The sequence below is a fragment of the Thamnophis elegans genome, chromosome 6 (assembly GCF_009769535.1).
Source record: "Thamnophis elegans isolate rThaEle1 chromosome 6, rThaEle1.pri, whole genome shotgun sequence".
Lineage (NCBI taxonomy): Eukaryota > Metazoa > Chordata > Lepidosauria > Squamata > Colubridae > Thamnophis > Thamnophis elegans.
In genome coordinates this window covers 63,421,315-63,448,896 of record NC_045546.1, presented here as the reverse complement: position 1 = coordinate 63,448,896, position 27,582 = coordinate 63,421,315, and the positions used below count along the sequence as shown (strand labels likewise).

General features: G+C 36.0%; 1 protein-coding gene across 1 annotated transcript in view; it reads right to left on the bottom strand.

Moving 5' to 3' along the window:
- Positions 1 to 1,492: 1,492 nt before the first annotated feature.
- Positions 1,493 to 27,582, bottom strand: part of LOC116510737 (cilia- and flagella-associated protein 47-like) — a 67,686-nt gene continuing 41,596 nt past the window's right edge. Inside the window, exons 4-5 of the mRNA XM_032220388.1 lie at positions 26,631 to 26,790; positions 1,493 to 1,584 (exon numbers count right to left, since the gene is read on the bottom strand). Of these exons, the coding sequence (XP_032076279.1) occupies positions 1,493 to 1,584; positions 26,631 to 26,790 (252 nt within the window). The remainder of the gene's footprint in view (positions 1,585 to 26,630; positions 26,791 to 27,582) is intronic.

Here is a 27,582-nt window from a genome sequence, read left to right as displayed (position 1 = left end):
TTTTTGGTGATCAAAAACAATAAAAGAAACAGAGTCGATATACTACATTAAATTTGTCAAATATTTGAAGCAATACTAATCAGAATACTATAAAAACAAATCAGAAACTGCTCACCACTTTCCAAGACAATTTGTTGGTTTGTAAGATGACAAGCCAAGTAGGGATACACTGTAAGAAGGCAATTCTCTGCGGTTGCAGACACTTGAAGTGAGAATCTAAAAATAGAACAGCTTTCATTAAAAATTTAGTGGAGTATTTCCTAGTCTTTAGCAGAATTGTATAATTAAATTCTGTTTCCTCACTGTCCTGGCCTCCATGCAGAACTGCATACACTGCATTATATATGAAAAATGCTTGAAAGAAAATAAAACATTTTTGTCACCATTACTTTTATAATATATGTCATTCTAGGAGGGAGAAGAACTGTTCACTGTGGAATGTAAAATCATTGTAAATAAATTGACTAGCTGGAAGCTGGGAAACCAAAACTGCTTTTCACTGCATTTTAAGTTAAATGTGCCAAGGTGGCGCAGTGGTTAGAGTGCAGTACTGCAGCCACTTCAGCTGATTGTTAGCTGCAGTTCGGCGGTTCAAATCTCACCGGCTCAGGGTTGACTCAGCCTTCCATCCTTCCGAGGTGGGTAAAATGAGGACCCGGATTGTTGGGGGCAATATGCTGACTCTGTAAACCACTTAGAGAGGGCTGAAAGCCCTATGAAGCGGTATATAAGCCTAACTGCTATTGCTATTGCTAATGTATTTTTTTTAAAAAACTGAAATATTATGTGACACTTCCTATTTTGATCTTTCAAATGTACTTATCTCCCCCATGATACTGATTTCCTTGTAATAACAACTACACTTACAGTGAATTTATTAATATTTTTTTCCTAGTTCAATTCATGATCAGTAATTAGTGATGGATTTTGACCACCTTATATATACTTTTTGATCTTGGATAACTGTAATGATAAAGTTTTATTGCTCTAATCATTCAATTTAAAGCTCAAATGGAGTTTCTATATACATCACTACTACTGTTTCACTTCTAACTCACTTCTAACTCAAGCTTGTTATATCACAGAGAGAATGAATAATTCCCCTCATGTAATTCTTTCTATATACTAACTTTTGAACAAAAACCTATAGCAGATGGTATATGCTGACACTCTTCTAAAGTAGTATTAAATTATTTATTTTATACTAGTCAAAATTGTTAGTATTTTAACATTAAAATATGGGTACATAAAACATTTCAAATTATGCATATAATTTCATATAAGTAAGTAATGTTGAGCCCTGAAATGTGTTAAGTTACTTAATTATCTAAAAAGTCATATTGCAGCTACCTATTTCTTTCTTCATCGACAAAGAATAAATTCTTCAAAAAAGACAGTGGCTTTGAAGAAATGAAATTGATGTGGCAGCTGAATCCAATGCAGTTTCCTTCTGGTGTTATTTCAATTCTATTGCCTTCTGGAAAGTGCACTGTTAAGGGATGTCTCTGTTGAACACTAGTATCACCACCACCATCATAATCTTCAAAATCAAATTCTGGAATTTCAACTTGTAAAACGGATGGCCTGTTAAAAATCCGAGAGAGTAAGACATGAAATTTCAAAATAACAGGACTTAAATTAATAATTTATTAAATTTGACACCTATCTCATCATTAGTCTAAAACAGTAATTTTAAAAGGAAAAACACACAGTGAAATGTAAGTTATCAATAAAGATCTCTGTTAAAATAGCTAGATCTAAAGGAAAGTTACTAAAAGTTATATTTAACTTTATGTATTTTTAATTATACTTTTACATTTCTAGATTCCTAAACAATAAAATATAAAGTGAAGTAGCCTACATGGTATAATATAATAATGTGTTAATTTTCCTTTGTTGAGTTCCAACTTATCTTGAATTAGAGCTTGGAATTGTATTCAGCGTTTGGCCCAAAGAACAACTTCTGGTGTAGTCAAGGTCAATTCAGTGGATTTATTTTCCTCCTTTTTGAATGGTGCAATTCCACATGATTTAAGAAACTTAGGTTCAAAGTATCAAAAACAATGCAAAATGATTCAGCAATGCAATGTTGAATCATTCTTTGAATTCCTTCTATTGCCAATATCTAAGAAATAATGTAACTGACCCAAATATGTAAGAACAGGGAAAAATATAGGGTCAGATTATTGGAAGGATCAAGTCTCTCCCGTGGCATTTACCCCTCCAAGAAAAACCAGGCTGAATTGAATCACTTTTGGCCCTTCAAACAAAGTCATACATCAGGACTCAGTATGCTTCCATTGTTGTGGTTCCTGCCCTGTGGAATATCCCAACCATCTCTAGAGATGCAGTTGGTTTCCACCATGATGATATTCTGAAAGTCTTTAAGAACTTGGGTGTTCTCCTGATGGTTGTGTTTTATCTTATAGGGAGTACATTTGTCTATGCATACATTATTTTCTTTTTATGGTTTTCTATTTCTTAGGGTAAGCCAATCAGAGATGTTCTCAAATTGGATGGCATCTAAATTTGGTAAATAAATCAGTGTAATTTAGAGAATAAAAGCTACCTAGATAATTTTCCTTGAGTCTCCACTAAACAAATTTAGATTCAGTACTGTAATTGAAGTAAAAGATGGCACCAATAGTCTGTCCTAGATTTTAAAATAATTGTTATTTGATCTTAAGGAAAATATTAGGACACTAATAATATATGTACTGCTAACATTTAAGATGCCTCATTATAAAATGTTAATTTAAGTCAACTGATGATGCTTACTAGGAAATAATTAACAATGTGGCAAAGTAAAATAAGAAATAAATGAAGATTAAAAGAATTAACACAAACCTCAACCATTTGTTTTGTCTCATTAATAATATTTTTTCTAAAGGAGGCAGAAAGGGAGTAACAAAAAATGTTATATTGGACAGCCTAGAATTGCCTAGCAGATGTTTCTTTGCTTGATTGATCCAAGATGGTAATTACTGAGGACTTTACCATTCACCAAAGGACATTACCATTCACCAAAGCCTAAACAATTACTACAACTTTTGATAATGGCAGTGTTTTTAAGATGCCTACATAATTACATTCTTTATATCTTACATAGGCTACCATATGCACTGATGGTAGAATGGGAGGGCAATTTATAGCAGCGGAGAATCCACTATCAATAAAGGAGAATATTTGTACCTCAGGGTTGAAATGTTGCCTCAGAATGCAGCTTATGAAACTTATATAAGACAATAACAGACCTATTGATTTTACAAAAGGAGTTTTAACACATCAAGTGTCCATTCTGCCTACACTTAATTCTTTATAATAAAAAAAAAGGATTGTGCATGTCAATATCGATCTGCAGTTTTGGTTATACCAAGGGTTAGTAGCCACTATAACCAGCAGTATACAAGCAGAAGATCTTAACTATGTAATGAACATCACCTGCCCATCACTTTGCAGAACTTTTTATATATTCTTTCTTTGTATTCTAATGTGTTGCCTTTTGCATTATTGGAAACTTTAATATGCCTTTTGCAGATCAACATTTCCCATTTACTTTGTGTTTCTTCCCTGTGACCTCAGCCCACATTTTACAGTAACTTAGGCCCCATCTTTACATTGCCACTTGCAAACAAAGTTCTTTTTGCCTTAAGAACAATGTCATTTGTTCCTTGCTGTCACACTATAACACTAAAACCACTAGATTTGTAAAATTTCTCTCATCAGTCATGTACAACTTTATTTTGTTCAAGTTACTTACATTGTGTCTAAATTTTCGCCTGCCACAAATATCATTGATCAATATATGATTTTACTTTTACACTTTTACATATACACAAATTTATGTGTCTATATAATCATTCAATTCACAATAATTTCACTATTCATTCGTAAGCTATTATATAGTAATTTTGTTTTATTACTTTTAATATCCCGTTACCTCTACTTACTATGCTGTTGTTGCTTTTTGGTGACTTTTGAGTCAATGTTGACTCCTGGCAATTCCTTGGACAATTTCTAGCAAGGTTTTTCAGAACTGGTTTGCTATTTCTTTCTTCTAAGAGAGTGACAGGCTCAAAGTCACCTACCTGGCTTTGTGCCTAAGGTAGGACTGTCCCAAAGGTGGTTTTTCAGGAAGCAACTGGACTTCTTTGTTTTTCTTTGAAGACGTTTCGCTTCTCATCCAAGAAACTTTTTCAGCTCTGATTGGATGGTGAGAAATGGAAGGATTTATATTCCTTGCAGACAGTTGGTAATCTGTATTCTTTTAGTGGGTCATTGAAGTAGTTGGTGGTTTATCTGTGTCTTCAGCTGAAGAAGCTTCTTAGATGAGACGCTAAACATCTTCAAAAGAAAAAACAAAGTCCAGTTGCCTCCTGAAAAACCACCTTTGAGACAACCATGACCTGGTTGACTGAGAATCTCTACAGATTAAGGTAGGACTAAAACATCACAGTCTCCTGGTTTCTAGCCTAACTAGCCCTAACTAAAATACCAAACTGATTTTCTACTGTATTATACTAAGGTCATAAGTACTCCTATTAATCTCTTAAACATGTTTTAGATTTAAGGCATTTTAATGTTTTTCCCATTTATTTATTAGACTTGGTGCCACTTAATTCCATAACGACTTCAAGCAGCTCACAAACTAAAAAATGTAAGATACTGCAGATAACAAATTAAAAAAGAAAAGAACAAGATTATGAATTTTACTGAAAACAGAAATAACATGCACAAGCAATATAAAGTTTATGTTTTTTCTTCTATATCATGGCTCCCTGCATTTTTAAAAAAATCAAATTTGTTTAATTTGCTTGGTGACTAATGAAAATAATCTAATAATGATTCGTGCTAAAAGTAACAATGAATACCTGACCCAACCAATAGTTTAAAAAATGACAATATATGGCACCCCATATGTTTGAATATTTATGAAATAATTTCAAATGTCAACTAATTGGCATAATTTCAAATATCCACATATAATATTTTTGTACGTTAATGAGAAAAGGTTTAAATTAGTTGAAATTCATTACTTGCTACAATTATTGTTTTTGTTATCAATTAGACTCTCAATTTGAAATTATATAAACACAATAAACAATCACACCTAATGAAGCCAAAATTTGAATTGTAAATTACCTTAAATAATCCTGGGGAATTATACAGACATCTGCTCCTGTTTTAACATTGAGAGGAACAGGAGTCAATATCAAAAGCTGAGGTTCAAAATTAATTTTATTTGATTTCACAATTCCAGATAAATTGATTGTTCTGTAAACAAGTAGCTCCTCATTCAAAAATACAGGCAGCTGAGCAATATATATTCCAGGCCAATCTAAAAAAAAAATGTGTACATGTCTTTATGGAATAGGCCCAAATTGATGTTATAAAACACTATTACCAAATGAAAGCATGAGAACATAATATAGGACAGGGATTTCTGATCAGTTTTAACTTATTTCTACAAAAAGTATTTTTAAAGGTTATATATGAATTACTATGTATATATTAAATCCAATACCCAAGCTGAATTTTGGTCTTCCAAGTTACCGCCTATATTTCACAACAAACACAGCTTTTGCTATAGCAATGGCACCTTTGTAAGTCATGCAGAACAGTTCCTCTAATTATGGAATTGATTGAAATGCAATGATTTCCACAAGAAAAGCCTAAATTAGAAGCAACTATATCTTATTTGGTCAGTAGCACATAAATAGTATTTTTACTTAAAATTTCTTTGCCTTTCTTCTTCACTAAATCAGACTATTAATACAGTTATGAAACATCTATACAGTTAATTTTAGAATGCAAACTCATCTAATGTTGCTGAACCTACCTATCTGATAATGTAATAACATTTTGTCAGTAATGTTCCCTTAATATATTCAAGATGTTTTTCAATAGAGTGTCTCTAACAGAATGAAAATTAGTAGTATTTTAACTAGAAAGGACACTAATAGTATAGAACCCATTCAGAGGTGTTATTCATCCAGTTTGCACTGGTTCGCACAAACCAATAGTGGCAATTTGTGCTGGGTTACTGAACCTGTAGCAACCTCTGGCTGGACACAACCCTGAACCAGTGACCCAGTCACCATTCACTTTCCCTGCCCAGTTGCCGCTTGCTCACCCTGCCCGCCCAACGCTTGCCCTGCTTCCTGCTCGGCTTGCCCCACCCAGTCACTCCCTTCCTTGAGGCCTTCCCGGTGATCTCCATGGCCAGGCCCACTTGCAAAGGCCTCCCCTACTCCCTTCCCGAGGCCGGGAAGCCCTGACATGCTTGTCTGCCTTCCACGTGGCCTTCCTGGCATCCCCATGGCCAGCTTGTGAAGGCAGGCAAGCGGGTAAGGCCACATGGAAGGCAGGTAAGCATGTCAGGGCCTCCCGGATGCAGGGAAGGGAGCTAGAAGCCTGCTCCCTTCTCCGTGGCCCTGCCATGCTTGCTTTCCATGCGGCCTTTCCAGCAGTCCCCCATGCCTTGTCTTCCGAGGTCAGGTCACGCATCACATCTGTGATGCTTCTGGGTCAGGCCAGCCAGTGGGTGATGACCCACTGCGATTGGCCAAAGAGCTGCCTTGGATGGTCTCACCCATCCGTAGCCCAGCCAAGGAAACACAGAATTCAGCTGGCAAACCACTCACACAAACAAGCTTCAATACGTTTAATGGCTGAGAACCGACATGAATGAGTCCTAATAGGTATAAAGTCAGCACTGGCAGCTGTCACCTCCCAGCCACACCCAAATCCCAGCCCAATCCCCGTAGCCAGCATCTGGCAGCTTCAGCTTCTTCTGCCAGACCCATTCCTGGTTCACAGTGTCTTCCCCCGCACCAGGGATCAGCCCTGTAAATGTCTGCTGTTCGAGTGGCCTTCTATCAGCGGCAATCAGCTGTGGAGGCACATGCAGGCCTGTGTGAGCGTCAACTGTCCTGGCGGCTTAATGTCAGTGCCGGTCAGTTCCCCCCACCCAGGTGATGGCAAGAATTTTATCATTGCCTCCTTGTGATCAGCATTAATTTTAAAATTATAATTTGGTGGTGAAGTTTGCAGAGTTCTGTATGTTGGCCCTCAGGATTACATGTGACCCCAACAATTTGGGAGGGAGGGAGGGGCCTGGGAATGAGATAGGAATGAGAGGGGAGGAAGGAATGAATGAAATGGGAATGAGGGGAGGGAGGAAGAGATGGGAATGAGAGGGGAGGGAAGGAAGGAGCTGGGAATGAGATGGAAGGAGGGATGGAAGGAAGGAGATAGGAAAGAGAGGGGAGGGGAGAGGGAGGGAGGAAGGGAGGATTTAATGTGGCCTCAAATATTTTTTTTAGGAAGGGAGGGAGGGAGAAAGGAAATATTCTAATACATTATTACTACTATATTAAGAAGATACATTTGATTAAGAACTGAACTTTTTTTTTCTTCTTTCTCTCTCTCTCTCTCTCCCTCTTCTCTCCCCCTCTCCCTCCCTCCCTCTCTCCTATATTGTTTTGCTCATTTCCACGTTCTTTAAAAGAAAACCTAAATTCTCTAAATGGGATCAAGTAAAGTTAACGAATCTGAGCTAAAGCTTTTATCCCAGAGTACAATCAGTTTGGAACAAGACTTCTAGAGGTCCTTTAGATGTGATTCCTAAAATGTGTGTGAGAGAAAGAGATTGAGAAGAGAGACAAGAAAAAAGAAAGAGGGAGAGAAAGAGAGAAAGGCAGAGATAGTCCTTGACTTATGACCACAATTGAGCCCAAAATTTTGGTTACTAAGCAAGAACGTTGTTAAGTGAGTTTCGCATTTTACTCAATCCATGACATCTCCTGGCTCTAATAGTCATGTGCAAGCTAGGGAAGAACATCTGAAGGCGTGTGTAATGTTCTAATGTACAGAAGTTATAGTTAAATGTGTGTCAGAAAGTGGACTCTGGTGTGTTTTTCCAAATGCAGTAAGTGAAGTTGAATGTGTAGTTTTAGAAGAGGTATGTGTTTGTGTGTACATACACATACAGTATATATAGTAGATAATGTATCTTTTCCCTGCCTATAACACTCTATACTATGTAATATGTATGTACACATATGGCATTTATACATAGGATTAAATAGTATATTTTGGATGTTCAGTAGTAGTAAATAAATAGACAGGGAATTTTTATCTCGTTAAGGCCTTTGAGTGAGGAGAGGCCAGGCAAGGCGCCCCTTGACGTGAGTGATTTCAAGTTGGCCATTCCCACCCAATCACATGACTAATCAGCCACACCCACCCAGTCAAATGACCAATCAGCTACGCTCACCCAGTCACATGACCAACCAGCCATGCCCACACAATCACATGAGCACTAAGCTACCCCCACCTGGTCACATGACCATCAACCCACGCCTGCCACCACATGACCATCAACCCACGCCTGCCATCATATGACTATCAAATCACATCCACCAAATAAGCCCTGCCCACAGAACCTGTAGTAAAAAAATTTGAATACCACCACTGAACCTATTATCCTAAACAGATTAACTGTACATAAAAAACAGAATTGAAACTCCATTCCCAGATCAATGTTTATACATTTTCAAAAATTACATTATCACTCATTTTTATGAAGATACCAAAGTGTTATTATTAAATTGATTTTATAATTTACATATTTATTTTATTGTAGCCAGTTGAAATTTGGCGAATTTAAAATGTGATATATGTGAGCATATACCTTATTTTCTCATAAGATATTGATGATAGTATAATAGTATACGAAGATATTATATTGTCACCAATATTGTGCATGTTTATACATTTCTTATACATATATTACTGTACAATGAATATTATTTAGAATCACTTATAACTGACAGTTTGAACATAATTGCTCATAGTTACGATAAATCTAAAAATCCCTCCATGTTTAACAGAAAAGTGTAACAGTTGTTCATGTTTTGTTCATCTATAAGTTACAAGTTACTAATATTAATATGTGTTATCTGGCAGGGTATTTAAAAAGAAGAAAAATAGTGTAGTTTTCTTTGAATGCTTCATTTAATCATTTGCATTCATCTTGACACATATAATTCTGATCCTGGGACAAGTACCTCTGCAAATCTGACCCATTTATACTTTTGATGTCATCTTCCTTTTTATCCCTAGCCCTTTCATTCTGACCTTTCCAGCAGAAAGTAATAGAAAATCTTAAGAGTAAGCAGGGAAAATGTTCACACTAAATATCACTTTATAAAGCTTCTTCTATCTAGCAGGTTATTGTTACATAGCAACCAAAGTTGAGATTGCTGGCTTTGATGAAATTCAGCAGGAAAATAAGATGATACCTCTAAGATCTTGAATTTAACTTTATTGATGACACAAAATTAATCTCATAAAGACTTTCAGTCTATGATTAAATGCAGCCAGGTGGCTGTGACAGAAGACAACTGATATTCCAGTTAAGTATTCTCCAGAATTTTTAATTCACATCATTCAGAACTGTGTAATTGAGAATGTGATGATGTGTGGAAGCCTTTGTAAGTACCAGGGGTACTAGCTGACCAACTGTGGTTTCTTAGGGGAAAGTATTCATTCCAACTCATAAAAGATTCCACAGAACATTTATTTTTCAAGTTTAATCAGAAGGAGGAAGAGAAATAGATAGATTAAATATTAGAATAATACAAAGCCTGAGAGATTAAGGAAGTTTATGCTTCCTAAAGAACAATATATTATGGCAGATGGTCATCTCCAGCAGCAGTTCCAAAAGGGATGAGGTGGGCATTTACAACCACACTCAATCATAATATGTTCCAATTGTACATGATCTGAAGAGCATCAGTAGATGATTTTAGATATGAAGACACTTTTAATGATTTGAGATTCAATTTGAACAGACTAGAATAATTAAAGGTCAATACAAGGAACTTCAGTTGATTAAAACAAAAGAGCAATCAAAACACTACTTTAAAATTTTGTCAAGATATTTTCTAAGTTGCTATTCTTAAATTTTGATAATATTATTTTATATCACTGAACAAAATGCATGGTAGTTACCAAATACTGTTTCACATTGTATTGCTGATTATTGCCATAAACAACCTGGATCTAATAACAAAACAATTAATAAACTCTGAATAACTGTTATGCTATTTCTATTCAGGAAAGCTAATTTATCAGCCTCCATGTACTCAAAATATTTGGACTTCTGAGTGTTAGAATTTCAATGCAGACACATAAACTTTCCAAAAGCATGCAGCTGCTTTAATGCTTCAGGGAGGAAAAGTTAGTGAGCCTCCCCATGTTGAGTTTTAAATGGTTTATAAAGCAACTCTTTTGAACGCTTGAACAGTCCTATCTTTCATGTTTCTTCTTTCTTGTCGACATTCTTATTCACTGGGCTTTCTTTCTTTCCTGTTTTCTTCTCCTTGTAGAAATGTATTCTGTCAATTCCTTTGGTAATTACTTTTTGTTGTTTTGTGTAATAAATCTTTTTGAAAAGCTGAAATATGGCCTCTCACTGCTGCAAGTCTATTTTTTTCTTCAAGTACCATTATAAACTTGTTTGCTACAAATACAGTATATGCCAAATTGTTTTCAAACAAAAACAAAAACATGCCATAAGTACTGCAAGTCATTATTGTTTTGTCATGTCCGTTTAATATTCACCTCAGCTTCTCAAGGCACCACAAACAGAAATGTTTTTTATTTCTTGTTCCCATCCCAAGTATTCATATTAACCAAGTACATTATTGACTTAAAGAAAAAATGTTGAGAATCTCCACTTTTTTCTTTTTTTCCCCTTCATAAACATTTGAATACAGGGTATTGTCAGGGTATATCATTTGCAAAAGAAAAACAAAGAGAGAACAAAATGAAATATTAACAGATATACTGGTAACAATAGTAATAATATAACAGAATAGTTTAGCTCAATTTCTCTTTACATTAGTATATTCATAATTCTGTTAATTATACTGGCATATTTATAATTATAAACCATATTTATATTTAATTCATACATAGCAATAATCTTTCTTAATCTAATTTCTACCTCTTATCTCTAACCACGCATAAAATCTATTCCATGTCAAGTAATATTCTGTGTCTTCTTTGTCTTTTATTTTTAAAGCCAATCTATCCATCTCTGCACAGTCTAATATTTTTTGAATTACATCCTCATCTGAAGAAGTGTTCTCAGTTTTCCAATATTGTACAAATACAAAACTAAATATATAGTCCCTTTTTCATAATCCTCCAGCATTATATCCAACAAAAATATTTCTGGTTTCAGATCTATATGTTGCTTAATCATCTTTTCCAACCAAGTATGTATTTTCCAATATTTTCCTGCTTTCATACAAGTCCACCACAAATGATAATAACTACCTAGCGTCTGATTACTTTTCCAACATTTGGTAGACATATTACTAAACATTTTTGCCAATCTTGCCAGTGGTAAATGCTACCTATAAAACATTTTATACAGATTTTCCTTATATGCAGTAATCATTGTTAGCTTATAGTTCATATCCAAACGTTTTTGCCATTTATCTAATTCTATCAGTAACCAAAAAAATTTGCCCATACAATCATTGTTCTTTGGCTTGTTCCTCTTCCATTTTATTTATTTATTTATTTATTTATTTATTTATTTATTTATTTATTTATTTATTTATTTGTTTATTTATTTATTTATTTGTCTATGTGTGTGTCTGTGTGTTTTTCATCTATCCCTAATAATATCTTATCAAGTGTTGTTGATTCTTTATTAGAAAAAAAACATGTTTTTACATCTTTCCCGTATCTTGATTGTATTTGCAGATATGGCCACCAAGCTAAATCTACCCCTTGGTTTTGAAATTGTTGTCTAGTTTTATTTTGTTCTTTTTAAAATAGTTTTTATTAAACATTTTTACCTTTAAAAACAGAAAGAAAAACACAATAAAACAAAAAACAAACATAATAACAATATAAAGTAATTATATAGCCTTCTGTATCAGCATTCATGTTTAGCCTTTATAATTCTCCATTGCCTTCCTATTGATTTTACCTTCTCTAATAATATAATAACAGTAATACTAACACTTGTAATAATATTGTTTAAGATTAAATTAATACTTTAAGTTTGATAGTGATTAGAAACTTTGGTTACCGTAGTTTTGGAGTAAAAGGCACACCTTTTTTTCCTCAAAAAAGAGGCTAAAAATCTGGGTGCATCTTATAGACCGAATACAGCAATTTTTGCCTCCCGAAGCCCTGCCCCCTTCACCAAAATGGCTGTGCATACCTTTATGGAGGTTTCTAGAGAGCTGCTGGGGGCTGGGGAGAGCAGAAATGAGCAAAAAATGGGCCATTTTCTGTCCCCCTCCAAGCCCCCAGCAGCACTCTGGAAGTCCCCCCAAGGCTATTCATGCCGTTTTTGGGGGTGGGAATGGGCCCATTTTCGTGAAAAATGGGCCGTTTTTGAGAGGTTTGCAGAGTGCAAAATCCTTTTTTTCCCTTTTGGAAAGCTCTTTAACTGATTGATGAGGATTACATTGATCGAGTGCTGTGCCAGCAGAAACACCTACCTATCTACTGTATTTCTCTCTATGTCTATTTCTCTCTCTCTATCCCTCTACCTACTTACCTACCTACATACTCTCTCTCCCTACCTACCTACTGCATTTCTCTATCTATTTCACTCTCTATATATATCCCTTTATCTACCTATCTACCTACTCTCTCCCTCCTTAACTACTGCATTTCTCTCTCTATCCCTCTATCCCTCTACCTACCTACCCACCTACACTCTGTCTCCCTACCTACCTACTGTATTTCTCTCTATTTCTCTCTCTTCTATCCCTTTATCTACCTACCTACCTACCTACCTACTCTCTCTCTCCCTATCTACTGTATTTCTGTTTCTCTCTCTCTATCCCTCTACCAACCTACCTACTCTCTCTCCTGATCTACTGTATTTCTCTAGCTCTTTCTATTTCTCTCTCCCTATCCCTCTACCTACCTCTACACTCACACTCTTCCTACCTACCTACTGTATATCTATCTATCTATCTATCTATCTATCTATCTATCTATCTATCTATCTATCTATCTATCCCTTTATCTACCTACCTAACTACTCTCTCTCTCTCTCTCTCTCCCTACCTATCTACTGTATTTCTCTCTCTTTTTCTCCCTCTCTATCCCTCTACTTACCTACTTACTTTTTTAAAAATTTGCCTCTTCAAAACCTTGGTGCGCCTTGTACTCCAGCACATCTTATAATCCGAAAAATATGGTAATTTTAATGCAATACTGGTTTAGAAAAAAACAACAAAGACTTTTATTTCCTGTTGTGGCTTGTTTTCTAGCCACTTATAAATTCTATTCCATATTTTAAAGAAATCCTATTGTTCTCTTTCTTTTAGTTCCATGGTCATTTTCAAGTACTTTTCTAATTATTATTTCATCTGCGGGTGTATTGAATTGTTTCCAGTTATGTGCGAAAGCATCCTAACTGCAGTGAGTATGTGTAGTATTATGTTTGTCCATTTTTGGGTCTAATATTCATAATAAGAACGCTTCTAGTATCAATTTTGCTTTTTGTGCATCAATAAATATAAATATTGCTTGTTTTCCTAAATGTAGTATTCTAATATGCCCATTATCGTATTGTTTTTTTATGCGTCTGTTGGGTAGAAACAGAACGTTTTGGTGTGGGTATATTTTGTTTAGTATATTTTTAATTCTTTCTGTTATTATTGTCATAAATATTTCATATTTGGCATTTAGCAGCGAGATCGGCCTATAATTTTGGATCTTTTGTTTTTTAGTGTAGTCTTTGGGAATTAATGTTATGAAGGACGCTTGAGCAAATATGTTGGGCTCATGCTTAATGGAGAGGAACCTGCCATTTATGAAACTACACAGTAATCTTAGGATTGGGTGAAGTTTCAATAGGGGGGAATGATGCAGCATGGGTTGCACAGGTAAACCCACCAGTGGCTGGCCAGGTTAGGTGGTCTTAATAGAATGGACCTTATAAATTCATTTTAGTTTGGCTTTTATTCTAGTGCCCTGGAGTCCCAAAGTTGACTTTTAGCTGGAGTGAACCTTCTCCCCAACTTCCTCATAAGTATTACAAATAGGGCTGAACAGTGTGGCAAGACCCTGTAAAGTGGGGGCACAGGAAGTGAGAGATAGAACAGAGGTAAAAGCTGCTGACAGCTTAAGATGAAATAGGAACTTCTCTTTTTTATATTTCTCCTATGTACTTTGCTGTAACAGTCCAAGTGAACTTCCCCTTTTGAAATGTCATGCTTGTCTCGTGTATGGAAACGCCTTGAGAATGTACCATGTGGAACACGGCATAAAAGTAGGATCCTGGGCAGAGCTCAGTTCAGTTCAGATTTTGGTGTGTGAACATGCTGAACTCGATGCATCCAATAAACCTGTTTCTCTCACTTTCGTGGTCTCAAGTCCTGCTCTTTCGTAAGTAGATTACTAACCACAATCTGCTGCAACACTACAACAAGGAAGCAAAGTGGATACATGACTTTGAAAAAAGCATTGGCAACAAACAAATGCAAGTATTAGAAATAACAACTGAGATGGTCAAAAATCGAGTTAAAAAGGTAAAGAATTGGACATCACCTGGAAAGGACCAATTACATGGTTTCTGGTTCAAATATCTGACCAGTTTACATGCAATATTGGCCAGGCAACTGAATGAAATTTTACAAAAGGGCCAAATTGATGAATGGTTGACAACTGGAAAAACATACTTGATTCAGAAAGATGCAACTAAAGGAACAGCACCTGAAAACTACAGACCAATAACATGCTTGCCAACAACCTTCAAATTGCTCACAGGCATTATTGCAGATAACATGATGGATTATTTGGAAACAAACAACATCTTGCCAGTAGAGCAAAAAGGCAACAAAAGAAGGAGCAGGGGCACAAAAGATCAGCTTCTAATTGATAAAATGTTATTAGAAAATTGTAAGAACAGAAAAAGGAACTTGAATATGGTCTGGATTGATTACAAAAAGGCATTTGACTCACTGCCACATAGTTGGATCATAAAATGCTTAGAAACAACTGGCATTAGCAAAAATATTACATCCTTTACTGAAAAGGCGATGAAACAATGGAGAACTGAGTTGGCAGTAGGGAATGAGATCTACGGAATGGTTAATATCAAGCGAGGAATTTTCCAGGGTGATTCACTTTCACCTCTTCTCTTCATCATCGCAATGATCCCACTATCAGTAATCTTTAAAAAAATGAAATTAGGCTACCAAACAGCCAAAGAAGCTGAAAAAAATTCGCATTTACTATATATGGATGATTTGAAACTCTATGGAAAGTCAGAAATAGAAATCCAATCATTGACAAACACAGTCCGAGTATTCAGCACCGATATTTCAATGCAGTTTGGCATGGAAAAATGCGCCACTGTATCCATAAAAAGGGGCAAAATCACTGCATGTGAGGGAATTGAAATGCCCAATGGCCAATTAATTAAATGCAAAGAAAATGAAGCCTACAAATATTTAGGCATTCTGCAGTTGGATAACATCAAGCATGGAGAAGTAAAAACTATTGTCAGGCGAGAGTACGCCAACAGAGTTAGGAAAATTTTGAAATCTAAATTGAATGGTGGAAATACAATCAAGGCCATAAATACCTGGGCAATACCAGTTATAAGATACACAGCTGGTATAGTTAACTGGACACAAGCTGATTTGGACCTTTTGGACCGAAAAACCAGGAAACTAATGACAATGCACTACAGTTTACATTCACGTGGTGATACTGATAGACTATATCTGCCCCGAAAATCAGGTGGCAGAGGATTATTACAAGTGAAGCAAACAGTTGAAGAAGAAAAACATGCACTGGCTGATTATTTAAAAGAAAGTCAAGAACATCTATTAATTGAAGTAAAGAACAAAAATCTACTGAAGGCCCAACAGACGAAACAAGAATACAGAAAAGATGTGATAAAATCAAGAATGGAGAGTTGGCAGAACAAAGCACTGCATGGCCAATTTCTGGAAAAAATAAAAGATAAAGTGGACAGTGAACAAACTTGGTTATGGTTAACAACAGGTACATTAAAGAAAGAAACAGAGTCACTAATCCTGGCTGCGCAAGAACAAGCTATCCGCACAAATGCCATTAAGGCCAAAATCGAAAAATCCTCTGATGATGCCAAATCCAGACTTTGCAAAGAAGCTGATGAAACTGTTGATCACATACTCAGCTGCTGTAAAAAAATCACGCAGACTGATTATAAATTGCGGCACAATTCAGTAGCACAAATGATCCATTGGAATTTGTGCAAAAATTATAATATTAAAACAGCAACAAACTGGTGGGAACATCAGCCTGAAAAAGTCACCGAAAATCAGATGGTCAAGATCTTGTGGGATTTCCGTATACAAACCGACAAAATACTGGCGCATAATACACCAGACATCACACTGGTTGAGAAAAATAAGGTCACAATCATAGACATCGCAATACCAGGTGATAGCAGGGTCGCCGAGAAGGAACATGAAAAAAATCGCAAGATACCAGGACTTAAAAATCAAAATTCAACGACTATGGCACAAACCAGCAGTGATAATTCCAGTGGTAATTGGCACACTGGGTGCTATACCGAAAGCACTGGAATTACATTTAAAACAGTTAAAAATTGACAAAATCACCATCAGTCAAATGCAAAAAGCCGCACTGCTTGGATCTGCACGCATATTACGAAAATACGTTACGACGTCCTAGGCCCCTGGGTGGGGCCCGACTAGTAACCAATGCCAAATCCGGCGAAACAACTGGCCGCTGTGATACAATTGTATAACAACAACAACAACAACAACATGTTATGAGTGTGTGTGTGTGTGTGTGTTGAGTTAAACCCAAAGTTTTCTTCTCACATCTGCAAAATAAGTATTTGTCTTTTCACTTTTCCGTCCATCAACCAAAATTATTTATAATCCACAAAGATCCAGAAAGAATTCTTCTCTATAGCTGTACCAGTCTTGCTTTTCCCACAGTAGTTTCCAAAACAAGGCTTAGTCTTTAATCTATTCCCTAGCCCCAGATGTAGCAGTTCTCAAAACAAAGTATTATCAGTCCTTTATTGAGTCTAACCAGTTCATCATTTCTTCTTGTATATACCAACTTAATCCAGCAGATGGCAGCCTTACTTTCTTTTTCCTTTCCACTCTTAAGTTAGGAGTTCAGAAAAAGAAAAAGAGAAAAAGAACTTTAGCTAAATATAGCCCAAAAGAGGTTTAGAAAAATAACTCAAAATAAATACATCATATCTATATCTTTAAAAATGTCTTACAAAGGTGCTCAGTCCAGTCTTTCTCTTCCAATTAAAAATAGTTATTTCCTTGCTTCACTTTCATTTCCAGTGGGTGTGTAATCTGCTCAAAACTTTCACTTTCCGCTTCTGGAGGGGGGAAAGAGTAACAATTCCCTCCCTCTTTCTCTCTGGAGTCTCCCTTCTTCACAAAAATATTTTGGTGAATTTAGTTTAAGTTTGATAGAAATTAGGCAATCCTTAACCCAATCGATACACTGTTTCTTTTCAAATCACCTATAACTAGTAATGTAAGATTCAATGTCCTTTTTCAAGGAAGGCCATCAAAAATGCCGTTTAATTAAATGTAACGTTTTCATGAACCCAAAGTGTCCCACAGCTTTTGAATCATGGGCCTGTTATAACCCAACTCCCCTAAGCTTCGCGGGGACATACAACTTAGCCCCCCCCCCCCCCATGCGAGGCCATCACGAATTGTACATTTGTTTAAGTGGGATTTGAACCAGTCATCAGTTGCCAGCACTTTCTTTAGCTGCCGGTTAGCTTGGTGGACACATCCAAGTCAACCTTTCTCTGAGCATGGGAACAGCCAATTGCTTAGAGGGGAGGACTGGGTGGATCACCTCTGGCTGGGTGCTATTATATTGGGCAGTCTGCCATAAAGTTTTCTCCGCCAGGAAAGCACCACAGAGAGAAATTGAACCTAATAAAATGTTGGCCCAGCGAACTTGCTTAGGTGACAGCTTCCGAGGTGTTTTCAAGGCCTCACGATTCTTATGATCCCTCCACACCTCAAAAGGATTCTTTGCTACTTCAAGGAAATGCCTCCAGGTTAGCAGGGCCCACCAGATGCAAATGCTTCCTTCTCCCAAATTGTCCACCTCCTTTCGGTTTCAGTCAATTTCAACGAGGGGTAGGCACAAGGTTGTAAGATTCCAGCAGCATTAGTATGAAGTAGTACCGCCCCCACAGCCACATCACTGGCATCAGCTTGGACCACGAAAGGGGCATCCATGTTGGGATGTTTTAGGACGGGTTCAACTGCAAACAATCGTTTCAGTTCCTCAAATGCAGCCTGGCACTCCATGGTCCATCTTCAGGTGGCTTCATCCATCTGGTATGCAGAGATGGTTGATTTTGACTGGGCATAAAAAAGTCCATTCAGCTGCGCAGTAGATGATGAGAGCAATCCTCCCTTTTTATTCCAAGACATCTCCACCAGCATGTTTCCTTTCCCGAATAGCCCACTTCCCCCATTACTATGGCAGCCAATAGCAAGCAAGATATAGGCTGACAACTTGCTTGTTCTGGCTGTCAATAGCTCTGGTTCAGCCATTATTGGCTGTCTTCTTCTCCCCCTGTAAAAAAGATTTTCCCGGCTCCAGCAAAGTGGATTCCTATCCACTTGCGATCTATGAGAGCCCTTCCTTTCTTGTCCACCCCTACAAGGTGATGTTTGGCTCCGAAGAGCCTCCAAGCAGGCAGAAATCAGCTAGGCTTCATGGAGCCCTGCTAGCCACAGCTGTTCTGCTCCGTCGGCAAACCAGAATCACCAAATTCTTGTTAGCTGTCCTTGTTCATTTGTTTAGTAAACTCATTCCACAGAACAAGCCTTTGCCTCTTACTTTGAAATAATAATTCAATCAATCACATTGGATAATAAACAATTCTTAGGACATAAGTTAGGACATACACATAGTGTCTGAAAACAAATAGTTTTACGAATCACGCTCTTTACCTTGTGTTTTGATGATCTCCATTGCCAAATTTAAGTAACCTAGTGTGGAATAATTTTTTTCTGAAAATAAATCTCATCACATGAAATCTATCATTTAAAGTGAAGTTTTTTGAATGGATTATATGTTTTTATAGAAAGTGTTAATATCTTGTTATTAAATTATCAAATTGCTAAATCATAAAAAAGAAAAATATACTAACAAGCCCACAATTTTCCTAATAAAGTTATCAAAATGAAATCTCTCTGTGGTGTGTAAGGGCAAGCGATTTAGTATAACTTTAACAATTCACAAAAAGAGTAATCACTCTAGTAGCAAACCTAGGAACTCAGATGTGTGAATGCCTTTTATTCTTGAAGAAAAACAATATCCCAGATTAAGAAAGTAATCTCGACTTATGAAACAAAAATATTCAAGGAAAAGATGGAAAAGTAAATATGTTAATTTAGGGCTGAAGCAGTTAAAAATGGAATATTTCGGACTTCCTGGGAGGAGCCTGCTGGTGGTGGCAGCAAAAAATCAGCTGCCTCCGAATTCCTGGCTACGTACCTGTTTAGAGGATCTTCCATCTGACGTCTTATCAGGTTTTCTTATCCTTCAGGCAAGAAGGAAAGAAGAAATTGTTTTGCTGGCAAATGCTCTTCGATTTTTGCAGCTTTTGTGCTTGCAGGGAAAGGGGGGCTAGCCCAAGGCAGAACGGATGTCCGTGCTGGGAACTTCAAACTGCCTTGTGTGGGACAAAGTAGGTCTCCCCCACTCAGTTCAAAGTTTTGTTTGATTTAATCTTATCACGAGCTGAATCCGTTTGCGTGGACAATAATTGTTTATCAACATTTTAGCTTCTTTTCTTTTTCTCCTCCGAAAAACTATTTACTTAGAGGTTTTAAAATGGCGCCGAGCAGGCTGGTTTCTCCGGTAATAACGAACACTTTTTGTTAATTCTCACAAGAATTCAAAACAAAAGAGATTGCTTATCATTTGTTTTGGTTTCACAATAGGCCAGCAGAAGCTCTTTAATTAGTTTCATTTCTACAAGAATTTTACCCCTTCATTAATCTTGCTTATCTGGAAGTTAAATGGTGATGAATCTGCTGAACGGTTACAATGTTTACTCACTGAAAGTTTAGCCAAGCCTTAAACTTCAAAATAAAAGGGGAACTCAGCCTCTTTACTTAAAGCTGCATATTCAGGCAATAGAGTTTTATTAACTGCAGGCAGATAAATTTTGAAATGGCTTCAAAACCAAATATTAACTTGAAGTCGTCACCCTCTACTTCCAGGGGCACATCCTCAGTGCCTGGCACAAAGCTGCAGCCTCCGCTTCCTACGCCCCCTGCTGGGGATGTGTTAACGAAAGAATTTTTCCTGAGTAATCTAAGCGAGGCTCTTAATGCACAGACAATTAAAATGGAAGATAAGTTTAGAGATAATAGAGAGGTGGTAAAGCAGGAGAGAAAAGAGAAAATAAAAGAAATGAAAGAAGAAATTAAAAGTGAAATAAAAGGACTTAAACAGGAGCTGTATGAGAAATTTGACGCTAAGGTTGGTAAAATTAGAGACGAAATGCTGAGACTTGTAACTGTATTAACAGAACATATTTCTGGAATGGAAGATACTCTAGAGGTTCTTAATGATGCCAATGCTAACTTGACATTGAAAACAGAGGTGGTGGAACAAAAAGTGGAAAATGCTGAAAAAGAAATTATTATGATACAGTACCGACAAATGGAGTTCGCATTAAGAGTAAGGGGGCTGCGTGAGGAGAAACAGGAGAACCTGAAACAGATCCTATCGGAAGCTTTTGACCGCCTGATGGGAAGACCAGGGACCAACCTAGACTGGCAAATTGACAAAGCTTACCGCGTTAACTCCTGGCTGGCAAAGCAGAAGCAGCTTCCTCGAGACATCGTTATATATTTTACTACAAGAGAGCTTAGAAATATGGTACTGCAAGCGTCTTATAACACTAAGCTTCAAATTGGCGGTCAAGACCTGGCTGTTTTGAAAGAGATACCACCTCAAATGTTAAGAGCCAGGAGAGACTACGCTTTTTTGGTCGAAGAACTCAGAAATCGTCAGATACAGTATAGATGGGATGCACCATTTGGCATCATATTTACATTTGATAAGCAAAGGTACCGCCTCAACTCTGTATGGAAAGCCCGAGATTTTTATTATAATATATTGAAGGCCGGATACCCTGCACCATCTGGACCTGGAGAAAGACCACAAGAAGGACAGGATAGACAGCAAACTACACAACCACCAGACAAGATGGAGCATCTCTCTTCTCTAGAAGTGCAAGGTGCTATGGAACCAAGACCTAGCCGCATGACTACTAGACGTATGGAGAAACAAGCTAAAAAGCAACAGCATCAACAATCATCGGCCATCGATCAAGGAACTACAATAACAAATCTGGAAGCAGTGGGAGGAGCTAGACCTAAGGTTAAACAGGCCATGCAGGAAGCTCTAAAAATGCTTCAACCAACCAAAGATGACAACTAAGATTTTAACATGGAATGTCAACGGACTGAATTCTCCACAGAAGAGGAAGAAAATATTTCATTATCTCAAACAGTTTAAGAACGATGTAATTTGTTTGCAAGAAACTCATATCAAGTCAACTGATCAAAAATATTTGATCAACTCAAAACTTGGTCAACATTTTGCAGCTTCTGCTATGGAAAAGAAGAATGGTATAGTTGTATACTTAAGAAAAGATATGAAAGCTGAATTAATAGAAGCAGTTCCCTTCGGAAGATATATTGCTTTAGACTTAATCTTAGAAGGGAAAAAGACATTACTTTTGGGAATTTATGCTCCCAATCAACAGCAAGATAGATTCTATAGAAATCTTCATGCTAAATTAGTACAGTGGGACTATAGTTCCTGTATACTATTGGGTGACTGGAATGGAGTGATAGACACTAAGAGAGATAAGAAGATTTCCCGCCTAAATACCAAGATGCGAGCAAAGTTACCCAAACCTTTCTTTGACATTATGGATGATTTTGAATTGAGAGATATTTGGCGAGAAAGAAATGCAGAGGAATATGACTTCACTTTCTTCTCGGACAGGCATCAATCCCTTTCAAGGATTGATTTTATTCTAACCACTAATGATTTGCTTTCTAGGGTCAAGAAAACAAAGATTGCGGCTAGGGTCCTTTCGGACCATAACCCAGTTTGGATGGAGTTGGGAAGGGTAGTGCAGGCAAGAAGGTCTTGGAGATTGAATGAAAACTTATTTAGATATGAAAAGTATATTAATGATTGTAAAAAATTACTATCTGAATATTTTGTTTTGAATATGAATAAGGGTACATCTATGGAATTTGTATGGGATGCAAGCAAAGCGTATATGAGAGGAGTTTTGATGAATATAAATAAAACACATAGAAATAAGCAAGGGTTAAAACGAACAGAACTGGAAGAGGAAATTAAGAGAAAAGAGCTGGAGTTAACAATGAACCCAGACGATACAAAGGTTAAGGAAGCTATTAACATATTAAAATCTCAATTTGACATGTTGATCTCTGACCAGGTAGCTACTAATTTATTATATGCAAAACACAATACTTTTTGTAATGCAAACAAACCTGGCAGATGGTTAGCTTATCAGATTAGGAAAAAAAGGAAAACTCGAAATATATCTAAACTGATTTACAGAGGGAAGGAGGTGTTTCAACAGGAAGAGATTCAAAAGGCTTTCTGGGAATTTTTTACAGAACTGTATAAGGGGGATAAAATTAATGGTTTAGACATAGACAAATATTTAGACAAAGAGAAAATACCTTCAGTTAGAGAAGAGCACAGGCAAAAATTGAATCAACCAATAACCTCGGGGGAAATCCTGCAGGTAATTAAGCAATTAAAGTCAGGGAAAGCACCAGGTACAGATGGCTTGACAGCGGTTTACTATAAAAACTTACAGTTAGAAATGGTAGAACCTCTTAGAGAATTATTTAATATGATTCAAATGGAAGGTAAAGTGCCTCCATCTTGGAAGACAGCGTTTATATCTTTGATACCCAAAGAACATCAAGATACTACTCAACCCAAAAATTATAGACCTATTTCATTACTGAATGTAGATTATAAAATTTTTACTAAAATATTAGCAAATAGGTTAATGTTGGTTATTTAACAATTGATACATACGGACCAAACAGGTTTTATACAAGGGAGACAGATGAAAAGTAATGTTAGATTAATTATTAATGCATTAGAATATTTGGGAAAGAACAACCAGATCCCTGCTGCGTTTATATTTTTGGATGCTGAGAAGGCCTTTGATCGAGTTAACTGGCAATTTCTGCTGAAGATATTGCAAAAAATACAGATAGGAGATAATTTTTTACAGTCAATTAAAGCAATATACCAACAGCAAACAGCACAAATCATAGTCAATGGAAGTTTTAACAGACTCTTTTTAAATTGGAAAAGGTACAAGACAGGGCTGTCCTTTGTCTCCATTATTGTTTATTATAACTTTGGAAGTATTGTTGAATAAAATACGGGGCTTGGATGGTTTAAAAGGGATCAAGATTAGGCAGCAAGAATATAGAGTCCGCGCTTTTGCGGATGATTTGGTCATAATATTGGAACAACCGCAGGAATCCAGTATGGGTTTAATGAATACAATTAATCAATATGGTCAAGTGTCTGGCTTTAAAATAAATTTAGGAAAAACCAAAATATTAGCTATAAATATAAATATTAAACAAAAGGAAGAATTAGGAGTGATGCTAGGATGTGAGGTAGTTTAAAAAGTCAAATATCTTGGAGTTAACATTTTAACTTCAAATGGGAAATTATATAAGCATAATTATGAACCACTTTGGCATAGCATACAGAGAGAGATGAAAAAATGGGAGAAATTGCACTTATCTTTGCTGGGTAGGATAGCGGCAGTGAAAATGAACATTTTACCAAAATTTTTATTTCTTTTCCAAATGTTACCTATACTTAAAAAAGATGCGAACCTTTTAGAATGGCAGAAGGGTATCAACAAATTTGTGTGGGCAGGAAAGAAGCCGAGGGTAAAGATGAAAATAATGCAAGATGTACGTGAGAGAGGAGGATTGAAACCACCTAATTTAAAACTATATTATGATGCAGTGGCATTATCTGTAATTAGTGATTGGACTCATTTAACCAATGATAGAATATTGAATATTGAGGGACACGATCTGGTATTTGGCTGGCATGCTTACCTGTTATTCAACAAAAAATTGGATAAGAATTTTAAAAGTCATATTTTAAGAAATGCTTTATTGCGGGTTTGGAAGAAATACCAATATAAATTAAATGACAAGATACCCATGTGGGCAATTCCTAGACACGCAATTGAAAATATGAATACAGCACAAAAACAGGACAGAATTACTTACAGACAGCTTCTTACCTTGGAAAGGGGGGTATTACAATTAAAATCTTTAGAGGTATTAAAAGAGGAGAAGGTAGTTCAAACATGGTTCCAGTATGGGCAATTACAGGCTAGGTGGAAAATAGATCAAAAAATTGGTTTTATCCAAGTTGAGGATAATCTGTTTAAACAAATAAGAGATCAAAGCTTAATGCATATAAAGAGGATATATAATGTATTAATACAGATTGATTCGGAAACAGAATTAGTTAAAGATTGTATGATAAAATGGGCTCAAAATATTGAGGAACCAATAATGTTGGATACATGGGAAAGAATCTGGGTAAGAAATGTGAAATTTACACAAGCTCAAAATCTGAGAGAAAATTTTTACAAGATGTTCTATAGATGGCATTTAGATCCTAAAAAGTTGGCTTCTATGTATCCGAATGTACAGCCTAAATGTTGGAGGTGTGGTTCTCTCGATGCTACATATTATCATATATGGTGGACCTGCCAAAAGGTTAAGGCATTCTGGATAAAAATATGGTGGGTCATGCAAAATATTTTTAAAAGAAGGATAAAGTTTATTCCTCAGTTATTTTTACTAGGTATATGTACTGACTTTACAGTGGTAGAGACTAATTTGATTCTGCACCTGATAACTGCAGCAAGACTGTTGGTGGCGCAATATTGGAAGAAGGAAGACTTGCCTACAATCCAAGAATGGACATTGAAAGTGACAAACTTAGCCGAGATGGCTAAAATATCGGCATATCTTAAAGATCATTCAAATGAGAGATATAAACGAGACTGGAAAAAATGGATTGACTATATACAAAATAAATACGGGACCAAGAAATTCCAGTTAGCCTATGCTTAAGATCAGAAATGATTTAAACTGTTAAAAGTTAGTTCAGTAAGAAGAAGCTAAGGTCAATGTAGAATGTCATTAATTTCTTTATTTCTTTTTTCTCAATAGATTTTAGATTGTGTTAGTTAAAAATCCATACCGTGTACGGGTTCTGGGAAGTCGGGGGGGGGAAGGAGGAGGGGGGTTGGGGGGTGGAGGGAGGGAGGGGCACACAAAAAAAATTGTACTTCAATGTCTTAATGATTGACAAATGATGAAATATTTGTGTGGTTTTTTTTTTAAGAAATAAAATAAATATTTGACAAAAAATGGAATATTTCGATATCTTAATATAAGTTCTGTAAAATTTCATTGCTTAATTATACTAATTACTATATGAATACATAGTAGTTAATATGTGATACTTCCAGGAATCATTATACAAATATGCATTAAAATCTTCATTCCCATCTGAAATCTATAAAAAGTTCCATTACTAATTAGAAAACAGTTTGCAGCTGTAGCATCTCTATGTATATTGACTATAGTTAAGTTTCATTACTTATTTTGCAGATAAAGTGTCAGTTCTAAAGAATAGACTTTTGTAAGTATCTGTATTACAATATGTATCGTAATAGGTCATTATATTAAACTTAGTGGCTGATGATTCATAACGCATCTTCAGAGAAAATAAAATACATTATACATTTCTAGTGCTAAAATGATTAGACCAATAATGATATTTTTGAATGGTGTAAAGATTTTCATTAAAAACAACAACAGACAACTAAGGTACAAAGGGTACTGCACTGTCACTCTGACAGTCTTCATCTTTAGAAAGAACTTTAATCATTTACTAATTGAAAAGTTAAAAGGCTAAGCTATAATGTATATTATGTAATTGAGCTTTCCATGTTGCTTGAGATGATTTGAGACAAGGCATATCATCCCTGCAATGGTAATTTTCAGTCACATTCCAACTAAATGAAGAGGAGGAAAACTGATTACTTTCTTTGAAACTTTTCAAACAAAAACATCTCTTCTTTCAAACCATTAAATTAACAATAGAACTTATGGGAAATATATCTTTAAGAAGAAAATATTCTATTGCTTATTCAAGCCTAGTGAATGAAGTAAATGTACAAGGAATACTGTATATACTTTATGTGTTTCTATATAGTATATTATTGTGTGCCCGTATGTATGTGGTATGTATGTATGTATGTACATACGTATATGTGCGTGTTTATTTTAAATGAAATAATGAATTTGTTAAATGTATAAAAATAAGCAAGAAAATATCTATAAAGCATTTCAAATGTAGAATCTTCAATATACAAAATTGATTTAAACATATACAGAGTTGACACGAAAACAAATTCTTACATGGGCAGAAGCATATGGTAACAGCTGTATTTTGCCCCGGATAGAGAATTCCAGTATGTAAACTAAATTTGAAGATACCATCATCTACGGCTTTGCCTGCAGCATCAAGATCAAATCGCCAAGTAAGCTGTTTCGTGGAGATGTTTTTCAAATACAGTTTCTGCAGGAAGAAATGAGGTAAGCCACATGATGTAAGATGTGCTAGTTTATGAATAATTGATGACATCACAAAGGCCTATCATTAAAAGATTTGAGTGCATCCTCCAAATTTCAGGCATATTTTTTTCCAAATTTTATGTGTGTTATTGAAAAATACCAGTTATAATATTGTACAAAATTGTAGTTGGGTGTTCAGATTGCTAATTAAAATGAGTGACATAAAAGTGACAAATGCAAAATATCTTTTCTGCATGAATTTTGAATGAAACCTAATTAAATGTACTGGATCAATCAATCCAGCTGTGCAAACAATTAGTTATTTGATGTGCATGTAATAAATAGAAAAAATTATGCTCAGAATCAAGGTTTTAGAAATCCAAACAAAAGACATTTCATATTTCAGATGCAAAAGATACTTCAACTTTACTGAAAGAGGACCGATTAGATCACTTTTGAATCAGTAATTCCCAAAGAGAAGGCCTTCCCTATCTCTATGGCAGCTGTAAGAATTGAATGGTTTCAATTCTATTAAAAATGACCACTGTTGGATTTCTCTTAAGATGGCATGTTGAGCAGAGGGGCAATCTGTTTCTCCTGCTGATGAACAGCTGATTTTGCCACCACAATGGGTTCTTTGACAACTGGCTCCTAGATCTAAATGGGCAGCTAAGAACGCCCCAAGAGGATCCTCGAATGACTGTGAATCTTCCTGAGAAGAGGAATCTTGAGGATTGCAATTCCCAGTAGAACCGCTGGAAATCAGGTCTCCATTATTCCTCCCAGCTGTTTGATT